The 20640-nt window shown below is 54.0% G+C and overlaps 1 protein-coding gene across 1 annotated transcript; it reads right to left on the bottom strand.

The window, feature by feature from the left end:
* Nucleotides 1-8728: 8728 nt before the first annotated feature.
* KLHDC8A (kelch domain containing 8A) lies at nt 8729-15225 on the bottom strand. Its single transcript, XM_012759841.2, has 6 exons — nt 15005-15225; nt 14103-14677; nt 12282-12446; nt 11837-12052; nt 11085-11186; nt 8729-10172 (listed from the first exon to the last, which is right to left on the bottom strand). The coding sequence occupies exons 2-6, from the start codon at nt 14476-14478 to the stop codon at nt 9979-9981; spliced, it is 1053 nt and encodes a 350-aa protein (XP_012615295.1). The 5' UTR covers nt 14479-14677; nt 15005-15225; the 3' UTR covers nt 8729-9978.
* Nucleotides 15226-20640: the final 5415 nt, after the last annotated feature.

Raw genomic sequence — 20640 nt, 5'->3', positions numbered from 1 at the left:
AAAAGGGATAGGATATAGGACAGGGGTAGAATCAAGCCAAATGAGAGCGCTGGTGGAGAACTGTTCTAGGGTTCTGAGTTCACTCGTTTTCAGTTAGATCAACCTTAATTGGATCCCAGAATCTAGTGGTCTTGGAAAGGCCTCACCTGTTCCTCAAAGAGGGCTTCCGGGGTTGAGTGGACCCCTCAGAGGTGGTGGAATTTATGAAGTGTTGGCAGGAGCTGGAGAGAGCCAAAAGGGAAACAGGTATTCATTAAAAAACATATATTACAATCCTACTATTTAACTTGTATCCCTAAATCTGTAAACAGATGCCCCACCCAAAGTGTTCTTGCCCCTGATTTCGGAACCAGGAGGACTGGTGATAGGTCATGATGTGTGGCTTGGGCTTTGAGGGTTTTTAGGTCCAGAATCTGTGTTCTGAGAATCCATTTAGAGTGAAATGAGAATGTCCATAGGTTTTCTTCCTTGCTCTAAGTGGGAAGAAGAAAGGCACTTTTCCTCTTGCAGCTGTCTTGATAACTTAATCCTGTGAAAGGAGTATTATTCTGCCCAAGGCCACACAACTGGTGAGAAAGTGGCAGAACTGGGATTCAGACCCTGATCTGTCGAGAATAGAAGACTTCAGACCTGGATCCCCTCCCTTGAGGGAAGCCCTCCTGCTAGCAGACTTATGGCCCTGCCTGGATCCCAGCTGTGCTGGGGAGACAGCCTTCCTTTCATGCCCCAGGAGGATGGTACTCCAGCTGTGTATTCAGGGCAGGCTGAGGATCAAGAAGGACCAGATCCCTAGTGGGATTTTGTATTTAGTGTCTACCTACTTTCCTACTTCCACTTCCACGGATCCTTTGATCTTTTCTAGAGTGAGTTGTGGATGTCTTCATCCCTCTACGGAGCCCTTCTCTTCCTTTGTGGCTGGAGAAGATCCACCTTAGACAGGAAACCAACTCCCCTCCCCCAGATCTGAAGGGCCAGAGGAGGGAGAAGCTGGTTTAGCATTCTTTCCTCTACCAGCCTGGGCTTTTGCTCTGGGTTATCTGTGAAAATAGGATGAGGCCCAGGAGACAGTTCCCCTGACCTGCTGTTTCCTTTCCCTTCTGACATCTGTATCCATTCCTGGGGGCCCATCCAGATGGATTAGGATTCTCAAAAGGAAGCCTGGGTAACATAAGGGCAAGCACAGGGCTGAATGTTAGGAGACCTGAATTCTAGTCCTGACTCTGACACTAACCAGTTCTGTGGCCTTCTATTGATTACTTCATTCACTCTACAAATACTGGTGCCAACTAGATGCTGGGCCAGACGACATAATGGTGACAAGATCATTGCCTCTGGAGTATTCTCAGTCTAGTGAGAGACAAGCAAATCCTATACAGAGGGAGAAGGGTCCATGATGGAGGAAGAACAGAATGCCGTGTGATTTATAACAGGAGAGAGCCCCTAGCCCCATGGGAGGAGGCTGGTCTGGGGCAGCTTCCTGAAGACAGGGCTTTTCAAGCTGAGACCTGAAGGGCAAGTGGCAATTAGCCAGCCAAATCAACATTTCTCCATAAGATGAAAGAATTATGCAGATGAGCCTAAGATTCCCTTTCAGGCTTAATCTAGAGTCCCATGAAGTTTTCCAGGTATCCCCAACATCCAGTGTGCTGCCAGGACACAAAAGGTGCTCAATAGATGCCTGTGGATGGAAGGAATGGAATCCAAAGACTAAAGGGAAAGCACTACATGTGACAGATGTCCTGCCATTACCAGCTAACTGGCCATGGCAGTGGGTGACATCACCTGCAATCTCTTGGACCTTTCTCATCCCCACTTCAGCTTCCTCTGACATAATCTCAATCCCCATTTAGGTGACAACAAGAGGCAGGCGAGGGAGATAGAGGGAGATAGACAAACAGGCATAGAGCCACAACAGCATGTGACTCAGAAATGATCTGATCTGCTGAAACTCAGCTCTCAAATTCCTTGGAGAGAGACCTGGTTGGTGGGAGAGCAGGAGTGCCTCGCAGGGAGTCTGTGCCGGTCAGGGACTCTGTTGCCAGCAGCTCTCAGGCAATTCCTGGGTCATGTGCTTGGATGTGTGGATGAGCTCGGGTGTCAGGGCTGAGCTAAGCCATTTTCAATCCTGCCTGCCCCACTCTCCAGTCCCGGAAGGGGGAAGCCTACCCCCTCTCCCCCAGCCCCACGGCCCTTTGCTGACCCGTGTCCGAAGGGCTCCTGGGAGCAGCCATTTGTGGGGTCTACTGTATGCCGTGCTGGGAAAACAATCGGGAACAAACCCCCAGTTCCTGTCCTTACACACTTCACACCTTCTGTGTGCGTATCTGTGGGGGCCGGGTGGGTGCAGACTATCAAAGGGCAGGGCTGTGAAAGCAGCTCAGAGTGGGACTGTCCAGTGGTGTCCTGCTGGGTGCTGTGGGGGGTGGGGCGGGTGGGGTGGGGTGGGGGCAGCTAAGGCAGGTCTCAGATGCATCCAGGATGAGTCTTGAGGAGTGACTGAGAATTAGCTCTCTACTCTCAGGGAGTTTACAGTTTAGCGAGGGAAATAGATATACGACTTACCCCATAATCCAAGTTGAAAAGTGGTAGGACCCCTGAGAGAGGTATAAAATGCCTGTGGGGGCTGAAAGGATGTTTTTTTATTCTGGCCCAGGGGCTTGAGGGGGTTCTCATAGTTGAGCCTTGAAGGCTGGGTGGGATTTGGAGGAAAGGTCCTAGGGATGGGGTGGGGGTGGGGTGAGGGAAGGAGGTACTGCATGTGTGGTAGGGCTGGGGAGGGGAGAGGAAAGCCAGCATGCTCTGAAGCTCATGACCTACAGGGGCCTCCCGGGCCCTAGAGCATCTTCTCCCTTGCAATCATCTTAGTATAGATGCCTGAGCACCTGCCTCTTCTATCTTCTGGGAAAGGGGCTCAACTCACCATTCCCTCCCAGCCTGAGACCTCAGCCATCATATTCCCTTTCCCCAGGGCTCTGAGGATGAGTTACAGTCCGCAGTCACCTCCCCTGCCCCCACAGGCGACAATATGGCCTTGAATGTGTTAACCTTCCCCTCTCCGGGGCTGGTGGAACTACCTGGTTAGGAGCCTGCATGTTAGAACTGGCCCTCCCAGCCTGGCCTGAGAGCTGTAAATCCAAAGACAGGGATGCAAAGCCTGCTAGTCTTTGGCAAATCGGGACGCCTGGCTCAAAGCTGCCCTCTTCTGACCAAACTAAGCCTAGCGAGTTTTGTGGGATGCCCAAAGCTGTGACCACAAAGCAGGCGATGTGTTCCTCCAGCGAGCCATTCATTTGTTCATTCATTCATTCCTTCAACAAATATGGACTGAGCTGTTACAATAGGTATAATAATATCTAGCACTTATGGAGCCAGCCCTGGTTCTAAGCTTCTTAGATATAGTGTCACACCCAACCCCACCCAGCTGGCAAGCAGTAGAGCTGGGAGGCAAACCCCGTCGGTGCAACATCATGCCTTGTTGCCCTGACTTGTTGCCCATTGCTTTATGGGGCCTGAATGGGTGCTGGAAATACAACATGGAACTAGTGATCTTCTAACAATCTAAATATATATATATATTTGAGACAGGGTCTTGCTCTGTTGCTGGGCTAGAGTGCATGGCATCCTCATAGCTCACAGCAACCTCAAACTCCTGGGCTTAAACGATGCCCTGGCCTCAGCCTCCTGAGTAGCTGGGACTATAGGCATGAGCCACCATGCCCGGCTAATTTTTTCTATATATGTTTTTAGTTGGCCAATTAATTTCTTTCTATTTTTTTTTTAGTAGAGATGGGGGTCTCGCTCTTGCTCAGGCTGGTTTCGAACTCCTGACCTTGAGCGATCCCCCCCGCCTGGGCCTCCCAGAGTGCTAGGGTTACAGGCGTGAGCCACCGCGCCCGGCTCATGCTGGATTTTAACACCAGAAAAATGTTGTTCTGTGAGTTGGGAGGTGGACTGGGTGGATATTTGTATAGACAGAAAGTCTAGAGCTTCCAGTCAGTGTTTTGGAAAGCGTCTCCTTACCTTGTTGTCCATGGCAAAACAAAGAGATCTTCCTCTTTTTCTGCCCCTCGCTCCTGAGTCCTTTTCCGGTTCTCTGGTTGTGTCACTACCATTGCTGTGGGGTTGGGCAATGTGTTGGGGTGCGAGAAGGGGGAAGCTATGCTTACAGCTGGGGTAAAGGTTTTCAGGGGACTCCTCCCTGGGCCCCCGGAGTCTCCAAGTGCTCCCCGCTAACTAACCCTGTTGTGTCATTGTCTCTGTCCCCCGAGATCCTTGATGGATTGAAATGAGTAAATAAAAATCGCCTCCCACCTTTACAGGTGTGAACACTTTCACATCCATCCTTTTATTGATTCTTCACTGACATTGTGAAGTTGGGGCCTTGGGTTAGATCTTGGGGTGGAGAGGCTTTGATATATTTGAGGCAGGAGGTACAGTGAGCTTCAGAATGGAAGTCAGAGGATGGGGAGCTGTACCCAGCTCTGTAGCGTGCTGGCCACATGCCCTGGGCAGGTGACTCAGTTCTCCTAGGCCTCAGTTCCTAATTGGTCAAAGGAGACCCTGAACTTGGAGGTGCTCTGCAGACGGTTAAAGACTCCCCAGCAGGTTGGGGTTTGTGGCAGTGGGTACTGTGGCTCAGGGCCCTTCAGGGGCACTTCACGCCATTTAAATGCTGCTCCATGAAAGAGGTGAGTGTCTTCTCCTTCCTGGGTCTGCCTGCACTCGGGGAGGCCCAGGAATGCCCAGACAGGAATGACCAGACAGGGCATGGGATTATGTGCCCAGGAGGGAGGTGGGAGGAAGGTCTGTCCAGCGCCACCTCCCTGCCCTGTGCCTGGCTCCTGCTGGCAACCTGAACCCTTGGCCTCCCAAGCTGATCCTGGAATGTAAACCCCAAGCAAAGCACATTCTTTCACTGGGTCACCAGCTCCTGGCCCTTGGTAAGGGAAGACAGAGCCAGCATTTCTCTTGGCCCCAGGGAGTGACATGAGCAACAATCTGGTACTAGGGGGCTATCACAAGGCTGGATTAATCAGCTGGCTGTCACCCATAGCTCATAAAAAGCCTAATTCTGACCTAGCACTCCTGGTGGAGCCCACAACTAAGGGGAGAGGGAGCCCAGTCCCTAAGCAGGGCATTTGGGGTGCTGCTTCTTTCCTGGGTCTGACTCCTTGTGTCAGCCGCAGCCATAGAGGAGCCTGCAGGGAAAGGGGCATTAGTAAGATTCCTCTCGAAACTGGTGCTGTCTTTGGGCTCTTTGATTTCTGACTTTTATGCAACTCAGGGAGCATTGGGCAGAGGTAAGAATGGAGGCTGGAAGGGTGGGACTTTGCGAAGGGCCTTCCAGGGAGGGTTTTAAAGCTCCATGAGGACGTAGGCAAATCTGTAGACAAGAAGGATTTCTGGAAGGGCACAGGGAATGGAGCAGCCAAGTGGAGCATGGGCTGGAGGAGAGCCTGGGGGCAGGGGAACCGGAGTTAGGGGGCTACTGAGCTTGCCCTCGCGTAAGACGGTGGGGGTGTGAGCAAAGCCAGTGGCCGTGTGAGGGGGAAGAGCAAAGATGAGGTCACCTGTGACCAGGGCTGAGCTGGCCACCCTTGGGCCCCAGAGGCCAAGGCTGGAGGTATAGCAAGACCCAGTCAGAAGGGCAGCTCCAATCCAGCCCCTTCTACAGATGGGCACACCGGGGAGCCTGGGATAGGATCTGTAAATGACTATTCCCTTATCAACATTTCGTGTGGAGGCTACGGATTGCTAGGCTGAGCTTGGGACCAAGGCCCATTGTCTGTTGAATGGCAGGCAGGGGGCCCCAAAGTCCTTGTCTCTTCCTTCAGGTAAGGAGGGCAGGGCTAGGCCACCTTTTAGAGACATGAGTGGGGCTATAGAGGTCCCTAGCCCTGCTGGCACGGCCAGGCCACGGTCTCCCACCCAAGGCTGACGAGAGAAGGAGGCCTGGCAGCCCAGTTAGAGCCCAACCAGCCAGAAGACCACCAGCCGCCAGCATGGAGTTCCTTCCTGCCCGCTGTCCATGGTGCCGGCGTGCTGGGGGGAAGGAGGACAGATTCCCCCCAGCCATCCCGGAAAACCCTTCAACTCTGAAATGTCACCTAAGGCACCAAGTGTTCAGACACGTCTCTGGCCTCCAGCTCCTCACCCCAGGGACCCTCCTAGTCATCTGCCAACTATTTCCTCTTTGGAGGAGGGTAGCAGCTGGGAGGTTTTGCATGAAAAAAAGAAACTGTCTCAGGAGCCTGGGGCTGCGGCATGAGGACCTTCCTAGTTCTTTCCCCAGGAAACTTCCCCTTCATTCACTCTACACGTGTTTATCACGTGCTGGCTCTGTGCCAGGCACACTAGGTGCTGAGCTTGTGAAGGCAAGTGACGAAGACCAGGTGACCCCCTTTACAGAGTTTATCTGGAAGTTATAGGACTCCTTTGGGTCTCAGTTTCTCACCTGTAAAACAGATGGATTTCAGTCATCATGATGGATCAAAAGATCCCTCTAGGCCGGGCGCGGTGGCTCACGCCTGTAATCCTAGCACTCTGGGAGGCCGAGGCGGGCGGATTGCTCAAGGTCAGGAGTTCAAAACCAGCCTGAGCGAGACCCTGTCTCTACCATAAAAAATAGAAAGAAATTAATTGGCCAACTAATATATATAATATAAAAATCAGCTGGGCATGGTGGCGCATGCCTGTAGTCCCAGCTACTCGGGAGGCTGAGGCAGGAGGATCGCTTGAGCCCAGGAGTTTGAGGTTGCTGTGAGCTAGGCTGACGCCACGGCACTCACTCTAGCCTAGGCAAGAAAGCGAGACTCTGTCTCAAAAAAAAAAAAAAAAAAAAAAAAAAAAAAAAAAAAAAAAAAAAAAAAAAAAAAAGATCCCTCTAGCCATATGGCAAACTGGGGCCAGGGTTTCTGGAAGGAGGGAGCTGCCGCGCGAACAGCCCAGTGCAACAGAGGATTCTGCCTGGCGAGGACTGAGTAATGGTGCAGCAACTCACCGCCCAATGTAAAAGGCTTCTGAGTCTGGGCACCTGCTTTGAGTGCGCATCTGAGAACGTGAGTGTGTGTGTGAGTAGAAGAGCAAAAACATGTGCATGCACAGGTGTGTAGAATGGCGTGGGGCTGTGTACATGAATGTGCAAAAGGGTAAGGTGTGTGTGAGCGTGAGGTATGAGAGGGCTGGGGACAGGCAGGGCCCAGGGTGTGCTGGGTGGAGTTGCAGGAAGCTCATTGGTATGAAACAGCAGCTGCGCAGGATCTGCAAAGAGCTCACTCTTGGAAAGAGGGACGCTTTGCCCTCTGGGTCTCGGGGTTGTGGGTGGTGGGTTCTTGGTGCTCTGGCTGCATGGAGTCAGAAACAGGGGCCCTGGGGGCTATTTGAGCCAGGTCTACACCTGCCTGGGGAGTTCAAGTGAACTGGGATATTTGGGAAACAGCCCGCAGTTTACACCACTAAAATAAAGAGGATCATACCATGGGGGAGAATGCAAACTCTATGTGAAGTCAACACAGGACACTGAAGTCATTTTGCCCGTGCAGCCAGCTGGCCCGCCCCTTTCTCTCGGGGGTCATCTCTCCCTCTTCTGTCACTAGCTACACTGTGTGTAGCTATACTCGGTAGCTACATTAGCTACACTCAGTAGAGAGGGCCGAGTCTGAGAGGCACAGACAGAACCACCGCAGTGCACTTTTTGTAGACCTGCCCCAGACCCCTCCCCTGGAGGCGCCAGCCCCCATTCAAGGTTTGCACAGACTCCAACTTGCTTCAACCCCTTTTCACACCACTCCCCAAAGGCCTCCCTGCTGCCGACACTTGGCGTAAAGTTCCAACCATTTAGAAATGCCCCAGTCCTAGTCACGTCTATAAGCCGAGCACTTTGGGAGGCCGAAGTAGGAGGATTGCTTGAGGCCAGAAGTTCGACACCAGCGTGGGCAACATAGCAAGACCCAGTCTCTACAAGAAAAATAAAAAATAAAATAAAATGCCTCAGCCCCATCCGCGATTATGGGACCGTTTTCTGCACTTAGAAAACACCCCCCACCCGCACCCCAATAAGGCTTGGCTTCCTCGAAGGGGTGGAGGCACCCATTTGTAAACACTCTTCTTGGGTGGGCCGTTGGGCAAATGGTACCAGGGCTGGCCTTTGAAACCGCTTCCCCTAACGTGTGGTTCCACATCCTTCCCAGTCTTTGCAGCTCCTCCAGCCCCTTTTCTGATGGTTGTTACTGCAAGTGCAAAACTGCAACGGGATCCAGAAGCAAAGGAAGGCCTCTCCGCAGTCTGCATGCCAGGGGCCACCAGCGGCCACAAGAGGGAAGGAAATGCCAGGCCAGCAGGTGGCAGTGCCCTTCTGGGACCCAAGTTAGGAAAGAGTCCAGGTACCCAGAGAAACGGAGGGAAAAAAACATCCCTATCCCTTAAAAGCCCAGGTTCCATTTGTCCTTGAAGATCCAGCTGAAGGTGTCCCCCTCCCTCCCGCCAGGAGGCTCCCTTGACCCCTCGGATGCAGACAGGTGACCCTGCTCTGTTGCTGCCTTGGTGAGAAATAATTATACTATCACGCGAGGAGTGGCACCTGACTCCTCCGAAACCTTTCAGGGCAGATATTTTAATCACCTTTGCAACCCCGGTGCTAGCGAAGCTTTTAAAAATAACCAGGATCAGCGAGAGGTGCTATATGAGCTAAAAGGAGGCACAGTCTTTCAGCTTTTTTTTTTTTTTTTAAACCGGTGAGCAATTCCCTTTCTACTTTGGATAAGACAAAAATGAGCTTTAGCTGAATGAGGCTGGCTATGAGAAGAATGCTGAATGAGGACCGGCATATACACAGAGTCTCAGCGCAAGAGAAGGAGCATATGCTGTTTTCCTGGGAGCGGGGCGGCTCACCTCGGCTGTGGGAAGGTGGAACTCCTCAAAGGAAACTGACAAAATAGGTGGCCACTGGGGGTCCTGTTTAGCCTGAGAATGCCACAGGGATTGTCTCATTGTCCCCGCTACCCATTGAGATACCCTTCCATCCCACCCCTGGACCAGGGTGCCAGAGAAGATAGGAATATAGATTTTAATCATTGTGCTGCTGCTATTGACCAGAGTGCAATTAATCCATCTTTTGTGGATTTTGATGCCACAGTGTAAATGAGAAGGTTTCAGGCAGAAACACTCTGGGGACCTTCCGTGACAAAAGGGCCAGGTCTCTGGTGGGTAGGGCATGACACAAGGTGGAATGGAACGAAGAGAGGTGTGGGGAGCAGACCCAGGGCTGGAAGTCTGCCCCCTCCCCATTGTCCCACGTCCAGTAAGGACCCCAAGAGGAAGGGGGTCCTCGCTGCCAAGGCTGCTGGCCTGTCCATGCATGCGAGCCCGACTTCCCTTCCAATGCAGCCGCCTCTAGCTTCAAGTCCAGTTCTTGCTGAGTGCATGAGGTCCAGGGTGGGCCCACAGTTGACTACCAAGTGGGGAAGGGATGTAGACCAAGGGGGAGGAAAGGGGTGTGGGATCCCCCGCCAATCCTTCGCCACTTTTCATCCCAAGAGACCCTCAAACAAGTTCGGAGCTGGGGAAAGGACAACAACGCAGCTTATCCGCTGGGCCCAGAACTGCCCTTCGTGCCTCCTGGAGATGGGCGTGGGGCGGGGTGGTACCCCCAGGGGAGAGCGGCAGGAGAGATTCCTGTGCCTTTCTGTGCCTGCGCAGTAAGTGGGGACTCTCCCCAGTGGCCGGCTCAGCCACAGCCTGGGGCTGGTGGAGCCATGTGCGCTGCTTACAGTTTTCTGGGGTGTGCAGGGTTTGGAGACCGAGGGAGATGACTCGGAGCCCCAGGGCCCGACCCCACTGGCTGCTAACTTGACCAGAGTGACCAGCTGCTACCAGGAGCTGGCGCCCTGGGAAGTCGCCCAGACTGGTTTTGACAGCGTCATTCCTCATGTCGGAAGTGGAGTGGTGTGGTCCAGGGCAAAGGTGCTAGGCCAGGGACAGCTAGGAGTCAGAGACACAGAGGGCTTCCACCGCGTCGCTCAGACCCTGGTTGACGCCCCCCACGGCCAGGAGGCAGTTCTTGACGACGATGCTGGAGCAGGCGCAGCGGGGCGTGAGCATGGCGGGCAGGATCTCCCATTTGTTCTTCCCCGGGTGGAATGCTTCGGCCGTCTCCAGGACAGTGGGCTGGTTCCCTGACAGCGCCAAAGGAACCAGACCTTACAAAGGAGTTCAACCACCAAGCCACGCTCCACAGCCACCCCCGCCCCTTCCCTCCCTTGGGAACCCACAAGCAGAGGCTAAGCAGCCGCAGCTTCCCCGGCTACAGGATCACTCCCTCTTCCCTGAGCTGGGCCAGAGGCTCTTGTCAAGCAGCCACTTTGCCCTTTCTACCTTCTTCCGGTCTTTTCATCTCCTTAGAGGTAAGCTTTCCTTCCCCACCCCTTGCTTTTACCAGGAGTCCCAGAGCAGGACCGCCTCCCTCCTGCCTTTTACTAAAAACGCTACCCACATGGCCTAGCTCACATAGTCCTTTCATGCACGAGTAAAGTGGGAGTCTGTCTACACTAAGTAAATGTGGGGTGCCCGGGACCCTTGCTGTCTGGACCCCTCTTCCCTGATGCTGTTGGACTTTTCACCCTTAGAGTCCTTCCTTCAAGATACCAGCAATCTCTGGAGGGGTAATATATCCAATCCCAGATTCGTTAGACCTTATTTAATCAGACTGCTTTCCTACTCCATGAGAGAGCTGGGTATCCAAGAAGAGATGGGTCAGAGAAGGAGGACCAAGGCTTAGCCCCTCCACAATCTGTCTCAAGTCCCTCCCAGATAGGGCCCCAGGGATCTGTGCTACATGGTGATCGGTATGCCCCTTATTCTCTCTGGGCCTCAGTTTCCCTGTGTAGGAGGACAGAAAGGCCACGTCTACGGCCCATATATGGATAGGTAATGTCCATGCTGGTAGGGAGCATTGTGAATTCTTTGGAATAAAGCGGTAGGCAGGTGACGTGAAAGGAGCCAGTAACCGCTCCTGCCCATGCAGAGTGCCAAGGAACCGCCAAGCGCCAGAACTACAATACATTGCAGCCTGGAAGCTCCAACCTTACCAAGTCCCCCGGCCACTATCACTCGTCCACCCAGAGAGCCGGCCACGAAGTCTGCCCGCCGTTTCTTGAGGAAGAATGAGCGTTCCATCTTCAGCCATCCCCCTAGCGGACACGGATAAATGGCAGGATATAGAGAGAATTGGATGCTGGCCACCCTCCCCAAATACAGATTGAGTCCCAAAGAGCTGTCACTCTGGGCAGTGGGTCCACTCCGTTTACCCTTTGTGCTCAGGGAGCAAACAGCTCCTCCTGCTGGTTGAAAATTCTCTGCGGCTGCCACCCTCACCCATGCTTGTTGCAATCTAAGGAACCATAATGCCCTATGATGACCAGCTTGTTATACCTACGTCCTCACGGGCTCTAAGCCAGAGAGGAGGCTAACAGAGACAGTGAGGGTAGGAGTCAGGATCGTTCTGTTTGTCCATCAGTAAAAAGTAGGAAAAAAATCCCTCCCTGACCTGATCCTGCACGGATATTGTAAGGAAAGACACAATAGGTAGAAAAGGCTTTGCTGAAAACAACCAGCCAAAGGGAGCCCTGTACAGATGACAGAATTTGATCCCAAGAGTAGCCCTGAGTGGAGAGGGGGGTGTTCAGACTTCCGAGAAGCTTGCCCAGCTGGGTGAGCGGCCCTGGGAAGAGGGTCGGCTTGTGGGCGAGGTGAGGGGAGCCAGGCAGAAGGAAGACAGGTGGCCAGCGCCTCCATGCGGGAGCCCGGAGAGAGCAGGGCCAGGGGCTGGCGACCAGCTCACCCTGTTCCATGTCGAACACGTCCACCGTCCGCAGGAACTTGGGCTGCCGGTAGAGCCGACCCTGGCGCAGGCCCCCCAGGCTGTACAGGCGGTTGTCCAGGGTCACAAAGCTGGAGAAGGCCCGCTTACACGGGATGTTGGGGAACTTGGTCCAGGAGCGAGTCTCTATGTCAAAGACCTCGAAGGCATTGACCGCGTACTTGGACTGTCGTCCCCCTGGGGGCCGGAGCAGGGTGGAGGTTGGGCAGAAGGGGAGTCCCTGAGCATAGGGACTGGGTTTCCCCTTCTGACTGTTGCCCAACCACACAGGAGGCTCCCCGGGGGTGGGGCGGTGTGACTGCCCCCCAGCTCCAGGGAGCCGCTCAGCACACGGGCACCGCTTCCCACGGGAACCCACCCAAGGGAGGGAGGGAGGATAGAGGTGGAACAGGTAACCCATCCTTACCCAGCACGTAGATCTTGGAGCCTCGGAGGAAGGAGGTGGCAGCATATCTCGGGGTGGGCATGGGTGCCAGTGACACCCACATGTCCTTGAGCATGTCATAGTGTTGGAGGTGGTTGTGTGGACGGAGGTCCAGGCCCATCCCACCTGCTGCGTATACTCGGTAATCTAAGAAGCAAGGCGACACACACACACACCTCGCTGGCTTAGCTCCCAGGCACCCTGAGACAGTCCACAACACCCCTCCCCTGCCATGGCCAGGCCCAGTTCCCAACCACTGCTCTGCCCGAGCGAGCCGTAGCTATGTCACTGCGGTTGATGGCACTGTTCAAAGTCCCTGCCGTGGCTGAGCCTGCATCCCTCGGCTAGGTCCCAAACACTAAGGAGCCCACAAACCCTACACCTCCCATCCCTGCGTTACCTGGAACAGCTCCTCCTGGGAATGAGTCCTCCTACCTACTCCACACTACTACTTCTGTGCCCAGTTCTTACTCATGCTTTCAGAGTCATCTCAGTGTCCCTGAACCGCAAGACTGGGCCGAGAGTACCTGCTCCGTGCCTCCTGAGCGGTGGCAGCTCCGTCACCCTGCTCGCCACGTGTGACTGAATGGTCTTTGTCTGTGTCTTCCAACAGATTGTAGGCTCTGTTAATCTGTAGCCCCAGAAGCTGGCACACGGGCGCGTGAATGCTCATTCAGCTAACTGCTAAATCCACTCAGTGTCACAGTGAAGAGCACAGACCTGACCATCACTTCTTAGTTTTGTAACCTTGGGCCAGTGATTCAACCTCTCTGGGCTTCACACTGCTTTTCTCTAAAATGGAAATAATAACAGCACTTGCCCCATTGGCCAGGTTGTGAGGATGAAAGGGATTAATAGATGCAAAGCACCAATGGTGAGGACTCAATCAACGTTAGCTCTTAATCTCTCAGCACCATTAAGTGAGACCTGGGAGGAAGAGGTAGGTTCTTCTCCATGAACCTCCAGGCCCTCCATCCTTCTTACTGGGAGGTCAGAGAAGCCCCACTGGCCACCTGCCCTGGGGGCATTCTGCACCAGAATTTCTGTCTGGGCACCCTCATCGGTCAGACTCGGGCTCCTTCTGTTCTCCCCGGGGCCTGGCACTGTGCCAGGGACGGAGCAGGTGCTCAAGAAATACTGGTTCCTGATCTACAGTGGATGCGGCAGGCAGTGAGGACGGTTTAGCAGAAGACGGAGGGAAAGAGAGGAGACAGAGGGAAGGTCACAGCCCGCTGCAAGGCTGCGCTGCCCAGTCGGGTGTGTCTGAACTTGGGCGCTCCTGACTCCCATTGAACCATTTCCCATTAACCCTTTGTGTTTGGGCAAAAGAGCTTTTGGAGCCCCCTCTGGGCTGTGCTAGGCTCGAAAAGAATGAAATGAGGGGCTTTGAGAAAGTAAAATGGAAAACTGTGAAACCAGGTAGTCAGCACGCGTATGCCCTGAGAACTAGCGGACCGGGCAAGGTGCTGCAGGAGCACAACCCTTGGGAACGTTCTGGTCTCCCTTGGCATCTCCGAGACTGGGAGGCAGAGGAGGTTGAAGGTGGGAAGAAGGTCCTAGAATTGGGTCCCGAATTGCTCCCAGGGGCGCCTGGTGATGGCACAAGGATAAAGTGAACGTCCTCAGGACCCCGAGTCGGTGTGGAGGTGGTGGCACCTGCAAAGCAGGTTTCAGGGGCTGGGGTGTGGCGGTTGGGGGGTGCAGTCGTCCTGCTGAGCGCAGGGGTCTGCAGAGACATGGCACTAAACTGCACAGCCCACACTTCCGGCCTCTCCGCCCGCCCTCAGCCCTGGCCCCACTTGCCTTTGGCCGTGACAGAAATGCCCATGGCGGCCTCTCGTAGCACGCTCCTCTTCTTCCACTTGCCCTCGTCGATGTTGTACATCTCCACGACCTTGAGGGGCAGCTGATTGGTGCCCACGCCCCCGACCACCATGATCCGCTTCCCCAGGGCAGTGACGGCCACCCCGGCCCGGGCTGTGGGCAGGGGAGGCAGGGCCGTCCATTGGTCCGCCTCGGGGGAGTAGACCTCGAAGCAGTCCATGGGGACGCCGTTGTCGTCACAACCCCCGATGGCATAGACCTGTCCCCCGGTCTCCAGCAGGGAGCAGTAGACCCGGCGGCTGGGCAGCGGTGCCAGGCGCTTCCACTGGAAGTCCTTGACGTTAGGCACCTCCATGGCAGCCCCGGGGACCCCGCTCGCCGCGCGCCCGGGCGCAGGGAGGCGCGAGCGCGGGGGTCCGCGGGCTACTCGGTGCCGGCTCCCGCGTCCCCTCTGGCCGCCTCCATCTCGTCCCCGAGCGCAGGCTCCCGCCCGACGCCGGCCAGCGCTCACCGTCCCTCCAGTCTCAGCGGTCCGGCGGCGTCCGCGCCCGGCCCTGCAGGAGGAGCCGGGCGAGTCAAGGGCGCCGGCGGGCGCGCGGGCGGGCTCCGCAGCCCCTCGCCAACTTTAAAGGGAAGACCGGGCGGCGGAGGGCGCCACCCTGCGGCGGCACCACGCCCCGCACCGCTTTGTCCCCAGCCCCCGCCCCGCCCGCCCGCCGCTCGGAAACCGCCCGAGCGCGAGGAGGCGGGGGCTCTCGGGGTTCGGGGCGCCAGGCTGCCTCTCGGGGGGAGGAAGGAGTTAACCTCCTTCGGCGTCGACGCCTCCCCGCCCCCACGCCCCCTCCCCGCAATCTGGGCGCCCACGCCCCCGCGCCACTTACACTGCCGGGCCGGAGGCGCGCGGCGGCGAGGCGCAGGCGACGCATTACCGGGGAGCCCGGGGCCCCCGCCCGGCGGCGCGGGGAGCAGGGGAGAGGCCGCTGTGTCCTTCCCCAGTCCCCACGCCGCTGTCGCACATGCAGATGGGGAGAATGAGTGAGCAGCAGGCAGGGGAGCGGAGCGCGCGGGGAGGAGGCGGGCGAGCCGGCTCCACACCCCCCGCACCTGAGCGGGCCCGCGGGCGCCCCGCGGCGGGGCGGACCGTGACCTCTTTACATAAGCCCGGCTGCGCCGCCCCGCGGGGGAGGGACAGGGCCCGGCGGCGGCCGCGGCGGCGGCGGCGGGAGCAGCTCACCTTGTCTACAAGGGTCAAGGAAAGCGGGGCACGACAGCCAAGTACCCAGCCGGATGACAGGACCAGACTCCCTGCGGTGTGGGGGCGGGCTGTTGTGTTTGTTTTGGATGAGGAGGCGGGGAGACCAATTACCCGGTTTATCTACAGTACACAGACCCAGTTCGTGACGTGACGCGCGGGCTCAATGGCTTTGCTCTGGGGGAGGTGCCGTCATACGGCTTAACCCCGTGGAAACACGTTACGTGGGTGTGCCACACGCACACCTGACACAGGTGCATCCGAATATAACGTATACGCCGACCTACACGTATGCATACCTTGCGCGTCACCCTCCCCTGCCCTCCCTCCCCTGCATACACAGCGACACTGACAAATGCGCGGTTAGGTAAGTGGAGGAACAACCAGAGACATCAACACAGATAGACGGACACACAGGTGGGCTCTCTCGCCCTGTCTCTCATGCACACACACACACACACCCCACCACCACCACCATCACCTGTCTTCGCACACTTCAGGAAGGAGAAACCTGATGACCAAAATGACCAAATCTTGGTCCTTGGTGCCAAGGCACAGGGCTTGACAGACAATCCTTTCAAGCCACTCTCTAATAGCCTTTTAGGACAGAAGTCCCCAGTAACAGAGGTGCCGGTGACACCAGAAGACCGCTTGGTCCGGTGGACTGCAAGGTCTATGGGGTCCTTCTCCCACCTGGTTCCCTCCAATATAGATAGCCAAGTCTTGAAACACCCAGGCACAGGAGGCTGACAGGCCTGGGTTTGAATCTCGGCTCTGAAAATTGTTTAGCTACTCTGAAACTCAGTTTCTTATATATATTCCAACTCGATCTTTTAATTTGAGAAGAATTGTAAATTCATATGCAGTTGTAAGAAAAAATACCTTTTACCCAGGGTTTCCCCAATGGTAATAACATCTTACAAAATTATAGGAGAACATATAGTACAACCAGGGCCATTGAAATTGATCAGTCAAATACAGAACATTTCCATTGCTACAAGGATCCCTCATGCCCTTTTATACCCACACCTATTCCTCTCATGCCCCTTCCTTCCCAGGCCCTGGCAACCACTAATTTGTTATCCATTTCCATACTGTTGTCATTTCAAGAATGTTATAGGAATAGAAGCATACAGCATGTAATCTTTTGGCATTGGCTTCTCTTCCTGCCCCCCACAACACAATTCCCTGGAGGTTCATCCAAGGTATTGCATGCATCAATAGCTCATCCCTTTTATTTCTGAGTAGCAGTCCATGGTATGGATGTATCCTTGTCGGTTTTTGTGAAGATTAAATGAGATAATATTTGTAAAGTGTTCAGCATTCCTTCTGACATATAACGAGGGCCTAATAAATCTCTATTAATACCATGACTACTATAAAAAAAAAAAAACAGGGAAAAGAAAAACTGAGAACAAACACAAATGTTTTGTCCCTTACTTAGAAATGACTTCCTGTGAGAAACAGAAGCCACAATTAGTATTTTGAGTTCTTGGCTTAAAAATTCCACTGTTTTTTAGTTTGAATTCTCTGTACTTACAAAGTAAGTACCTCTAGAACCGTCGCAGCGGAAGAGCATGTTCTGTTTTCTCTATTCAATAAGAACTCATCAATTTCAAAAGAATGTGATCTGAATTAATGAAATTTCACAGGAAATAGCAAACATTTCCCTCTCTTCCTAGGGGTCTCTATCTGTCCAGGGAAATAAGGAACAAACCTTTGCCTCGACTTGAATTGTTGTCACAGAATCAGAATGGGGTGATCAGGAAAATTGAGGTCATAGATCAAGCGTCCTCAAACTACGGCGTGCAGGCCACATGTGAGTGTTTTTGCCTGTTTGTTTTTTCACTTCAAAATAAGATATGTGCAGTGTGCATAGGAATTTGTTCATAGTTTTTTTTTGTTTGTTTTTTTTGAGACAGAGTCTCACTTTGTTGCCCAGGCTAGAGTGAGTGCTGTGGCATCAGCCTAGCTCACAGCAACCTCAAACTCCTGGGCTCAAGCGATCCTCCTGCCTCAGCCTCCTGGGTAGCTGGGACTACCAGCATGCACCACCATGCCCGGCTAATTTTTTCTATATGTATTAGTTGGCCAATTAATTTCTTTCTATTTATAGTAGAGACGGGGGTCTCACTCTTGCTCAGGCTGGTTTCGAACTCCTGACCTCAAGCAATCCGCCTCCCTCAGCCTCCCAGAGTGCTAGGATTACAGGCGTGAGCCACCGCGCCCGGCCCTCATAGTTTTTTTTTTTTTTTTTTTTAACTATAGTCCAGCCCTCCAAAGGTCTGAGGGACAGTGAACTGGCCCCCTGTTTAAAAAGTTTGAGGACCCCTGCCGTAGACCTTCCTCAAAGCAGCTTGCTGGAGTCCGTCTTCAGCTCTTTTGCCCCCTGAGCTGTGTGCCAAGCCAGTGAGGCAAAACTTCTTGTGCCCCAACGCCCCCAGGCGGGGGCAGCTTAATAAGCAGATATATAGAGTTCCACAGGACGGACTTTATGTTTGCGTTCCTGATTGAGACAAATGAAGCCCTTGCATATCCATTTTCTCGTCATCTTAACACAACCCCGGAGAGGTGGTGGCCAGGGCAGGGGTCAGTATCCACTTTTTGCAGATGGGGACTCTGAGACTTAGCGAAGTCTTAGTGGAGACTTAGTGAAGTGACTTACTTATGACCATGCAAGCTGTTCAGGGTGGTTCTAGTTATGAATTCCAAATCCAGTGCTCTTTCACTTTATCACAATTAAATCACAAATGAAAGAATTATGGCTTATTAAGGAAACCAAGCTGTTCCACTCTCAACCGGCTTCTGGCTTTCTGTCCAACTGTGGTACAGAAAGAAGCTGAGACCGTCCAAGGGGATTCCAGCCGCTGCCCGTACTACTTGTGCCAGGCAGCGCAGCTAGGGCAGCACCGGAATACAGCCCCAGAGCTGTTCTACCTGTCGCTCACGTCCTACAGGCACCGCCCTTTACGCAGACCATGGGATCTAGGGACTTGGACCCTTGGAAAAGTACTAAGAACAGGATGTCTTCCAGGCTGTGGCCTAATTGCTTGTTCTGGAAGTCCTGGCTTCTCTCCATCTCCCCCACTCCTTCCCCATGGCTCTTCCTCCCAGCCAGGTGACATCCTTTAGTCCTTACATCGAGTGCACATTGAGGAAGCTTGTAACCTAGCAACCGCCACTTAAGATTCCCTGAGTCACCTACGGTTTCCATGCCTGGGCCGAGTGCACCACGCTGGGGCCTTAAGGAGTGCTAAGCAGAGGGGGACAGTCCAGTGACTCCTTTGATCTCTCACCACCCTATTCTAGTGTGTAATTATTTTCCTGGTCGGGAAGTTCTTCCTCATGTCAAACCCCAATCCTCCTTGCTCTAAGATCTTGCATAGCATTGGATCTGGGTTTCTCTTCTTTCCTAAAGAGTTGATGGCTTTTTGCCTTAGTTACACCGTAGGAGTGGGTGGTTGGGGAACTAGGGGAGGGAAAGGTCGTAAGGCCTCTAAAGGTTAGGCCTTTGGTACTGCGGAGTCTTTGTTATTGTGATATTGATGCATCAATCAAACGTGGGGATGCTCAGTCCCAGAAAAAGTCATTCAGTCATTTTTTTAGAGATGGGTCTCGCCACATTGCCCAGGCTGGACTTGAACTCCTGGGCTCCAGTGATCCTCCTGCCTCAGTCTCCCAATATCTGGGTCTGTAGGGGTGCACCACCATATCCAGCTCAGTACATTTTATTTTATTTTTTTATAAAGTCACACCTTGGATTTGTTGAGGTCTAATTTACATACAATAAAATGAAGTTTTACTCATTTTCTATGGAGTGTCTGTTAGGTATTCGGCACTGTCCTGCCTTCACCAAACTTTGTGGTAGGTTAGGGGGAAACTGAGGGTGTGGGAAGAGGACAGTTTCCCCCAGGGAACTAGGCAGATTCTCAGTGTAGCAGACCAAGGACGGAATAACCGTGGGTGGGGTTCCAAGGGCCTGGCGGAATTCCAAGTATAGGGGACATTTTGGGGGGTGGGGAAAGAGGACTTGTTTAACTGTTAGTTGCTGCAGCAGCTCCTCCTCGTGTCCCAGAAGTGACCTTTACCCTCCTGTCAGGGGCACCAGCAGAGTGCCCTCTTCCGTGTACCATGCTGGCCAGAAGGGCACACCAGGAGTTCCCTTCTCCATGTAGTTCTCTTTCTACAGTGCTCCACAGATCACAGGGTAGAGGATGAGTGTGTGCACTCTGGAATCAAACAGACTGGGTCTGAATCCCGGCTCAGCTACCTCCTAGCTGTATGACCATACACAAGTCACTTATGTCCCTGAATCTCAGTTTCCTCACTTGCAAAAGAGGGTAAGAAAATCTACTCTAATCCTCCTGCCTCGGCCTCCCGAGTAGCTGGGGACTACAGGCATGCATCACCATGCCCGGCTAAGTTTTCTACTTTTTGTGGAGACGGGGTCTTGCTCTTGCTCAGGCTGGTCTTGAACTCCTGACCTCAAGCAATCCTCCCGCCTCCCCAAAGTGCTAGGATCACAGGCGTGAGCCACAGTGCCGGGCCAAGAAAACCTACTTTCTAGAATTGTGGGAGGAAGGAGATGCCAGGCATAGTTCCTGGGCACATAGTAGGTACCCCATGAAGGCCAGTTCTCCCTTTGTGATGGCAAGTCTCTGTTTCTCTAACTTTCTGTGAATTCGCGCTAGTGTGCCCGAACAGCAGGTGCCCGTCCCACTAGGTAGGCAGCCGCACCAGGGCCCACGCCCTCCTTTGCCAGTCATTTCTGGGCCAATTCTTGGACAGGATATTTTTCCTCCTAGCTAGCTGAAATTTCTTCTGCTGCAGCCTAAACTGCATTCTAATCTGGAGAACAGCTGGTGCTCTTCCTTTAGATAATCACCTTCTCATTCCTAACCAGAAGATTGGGCCCCGTGTAGGGGCTGGGGAGTGAGGATGACTCATCCAGTTAGGACTGAGGCTGCCAGCAGACCAAGGGAAGGGTGGGCTCCTCCCCCAGCATGGAAAAGCCTCATTAGGCCCCCCCCAACCCAGTCCCAACATCGGCCCAGAGGAAGGATTTAGGGCTCACTCGGGCTTGATGGGAGATGGCACGGCACAGCTGCCAGCCGTCAGAACCACGCCCTGCAGTCTGTCCACGCGGCAGTGCCACCCTAGGGGCAGAGGTCTGGGGTCCCACAGCGTGGCCTTAGCTATTTGAGCGCCCATCCTGATCGCAGAGCCTTGATTAGAGAGTTGACTTAGCCACATTCCTTCCATAAC

Source organism: Microcebus murinus, chromosome 23 (assembly GCF_040939455.1).
Source record: "Microcebus murinus isolate Inina chromosome 23, M.murinus_Inina_mat1.0, whole genome shotgun sequence".
NCBI lineage: Eukaryota > Metazoa > Chordata > Mammalia > Primates > Cheirogaleidae > Microcebus > Microcebus murinus.
This window is presented reverse-complemented; position numbering and strand designations above follow the sequence as displayed.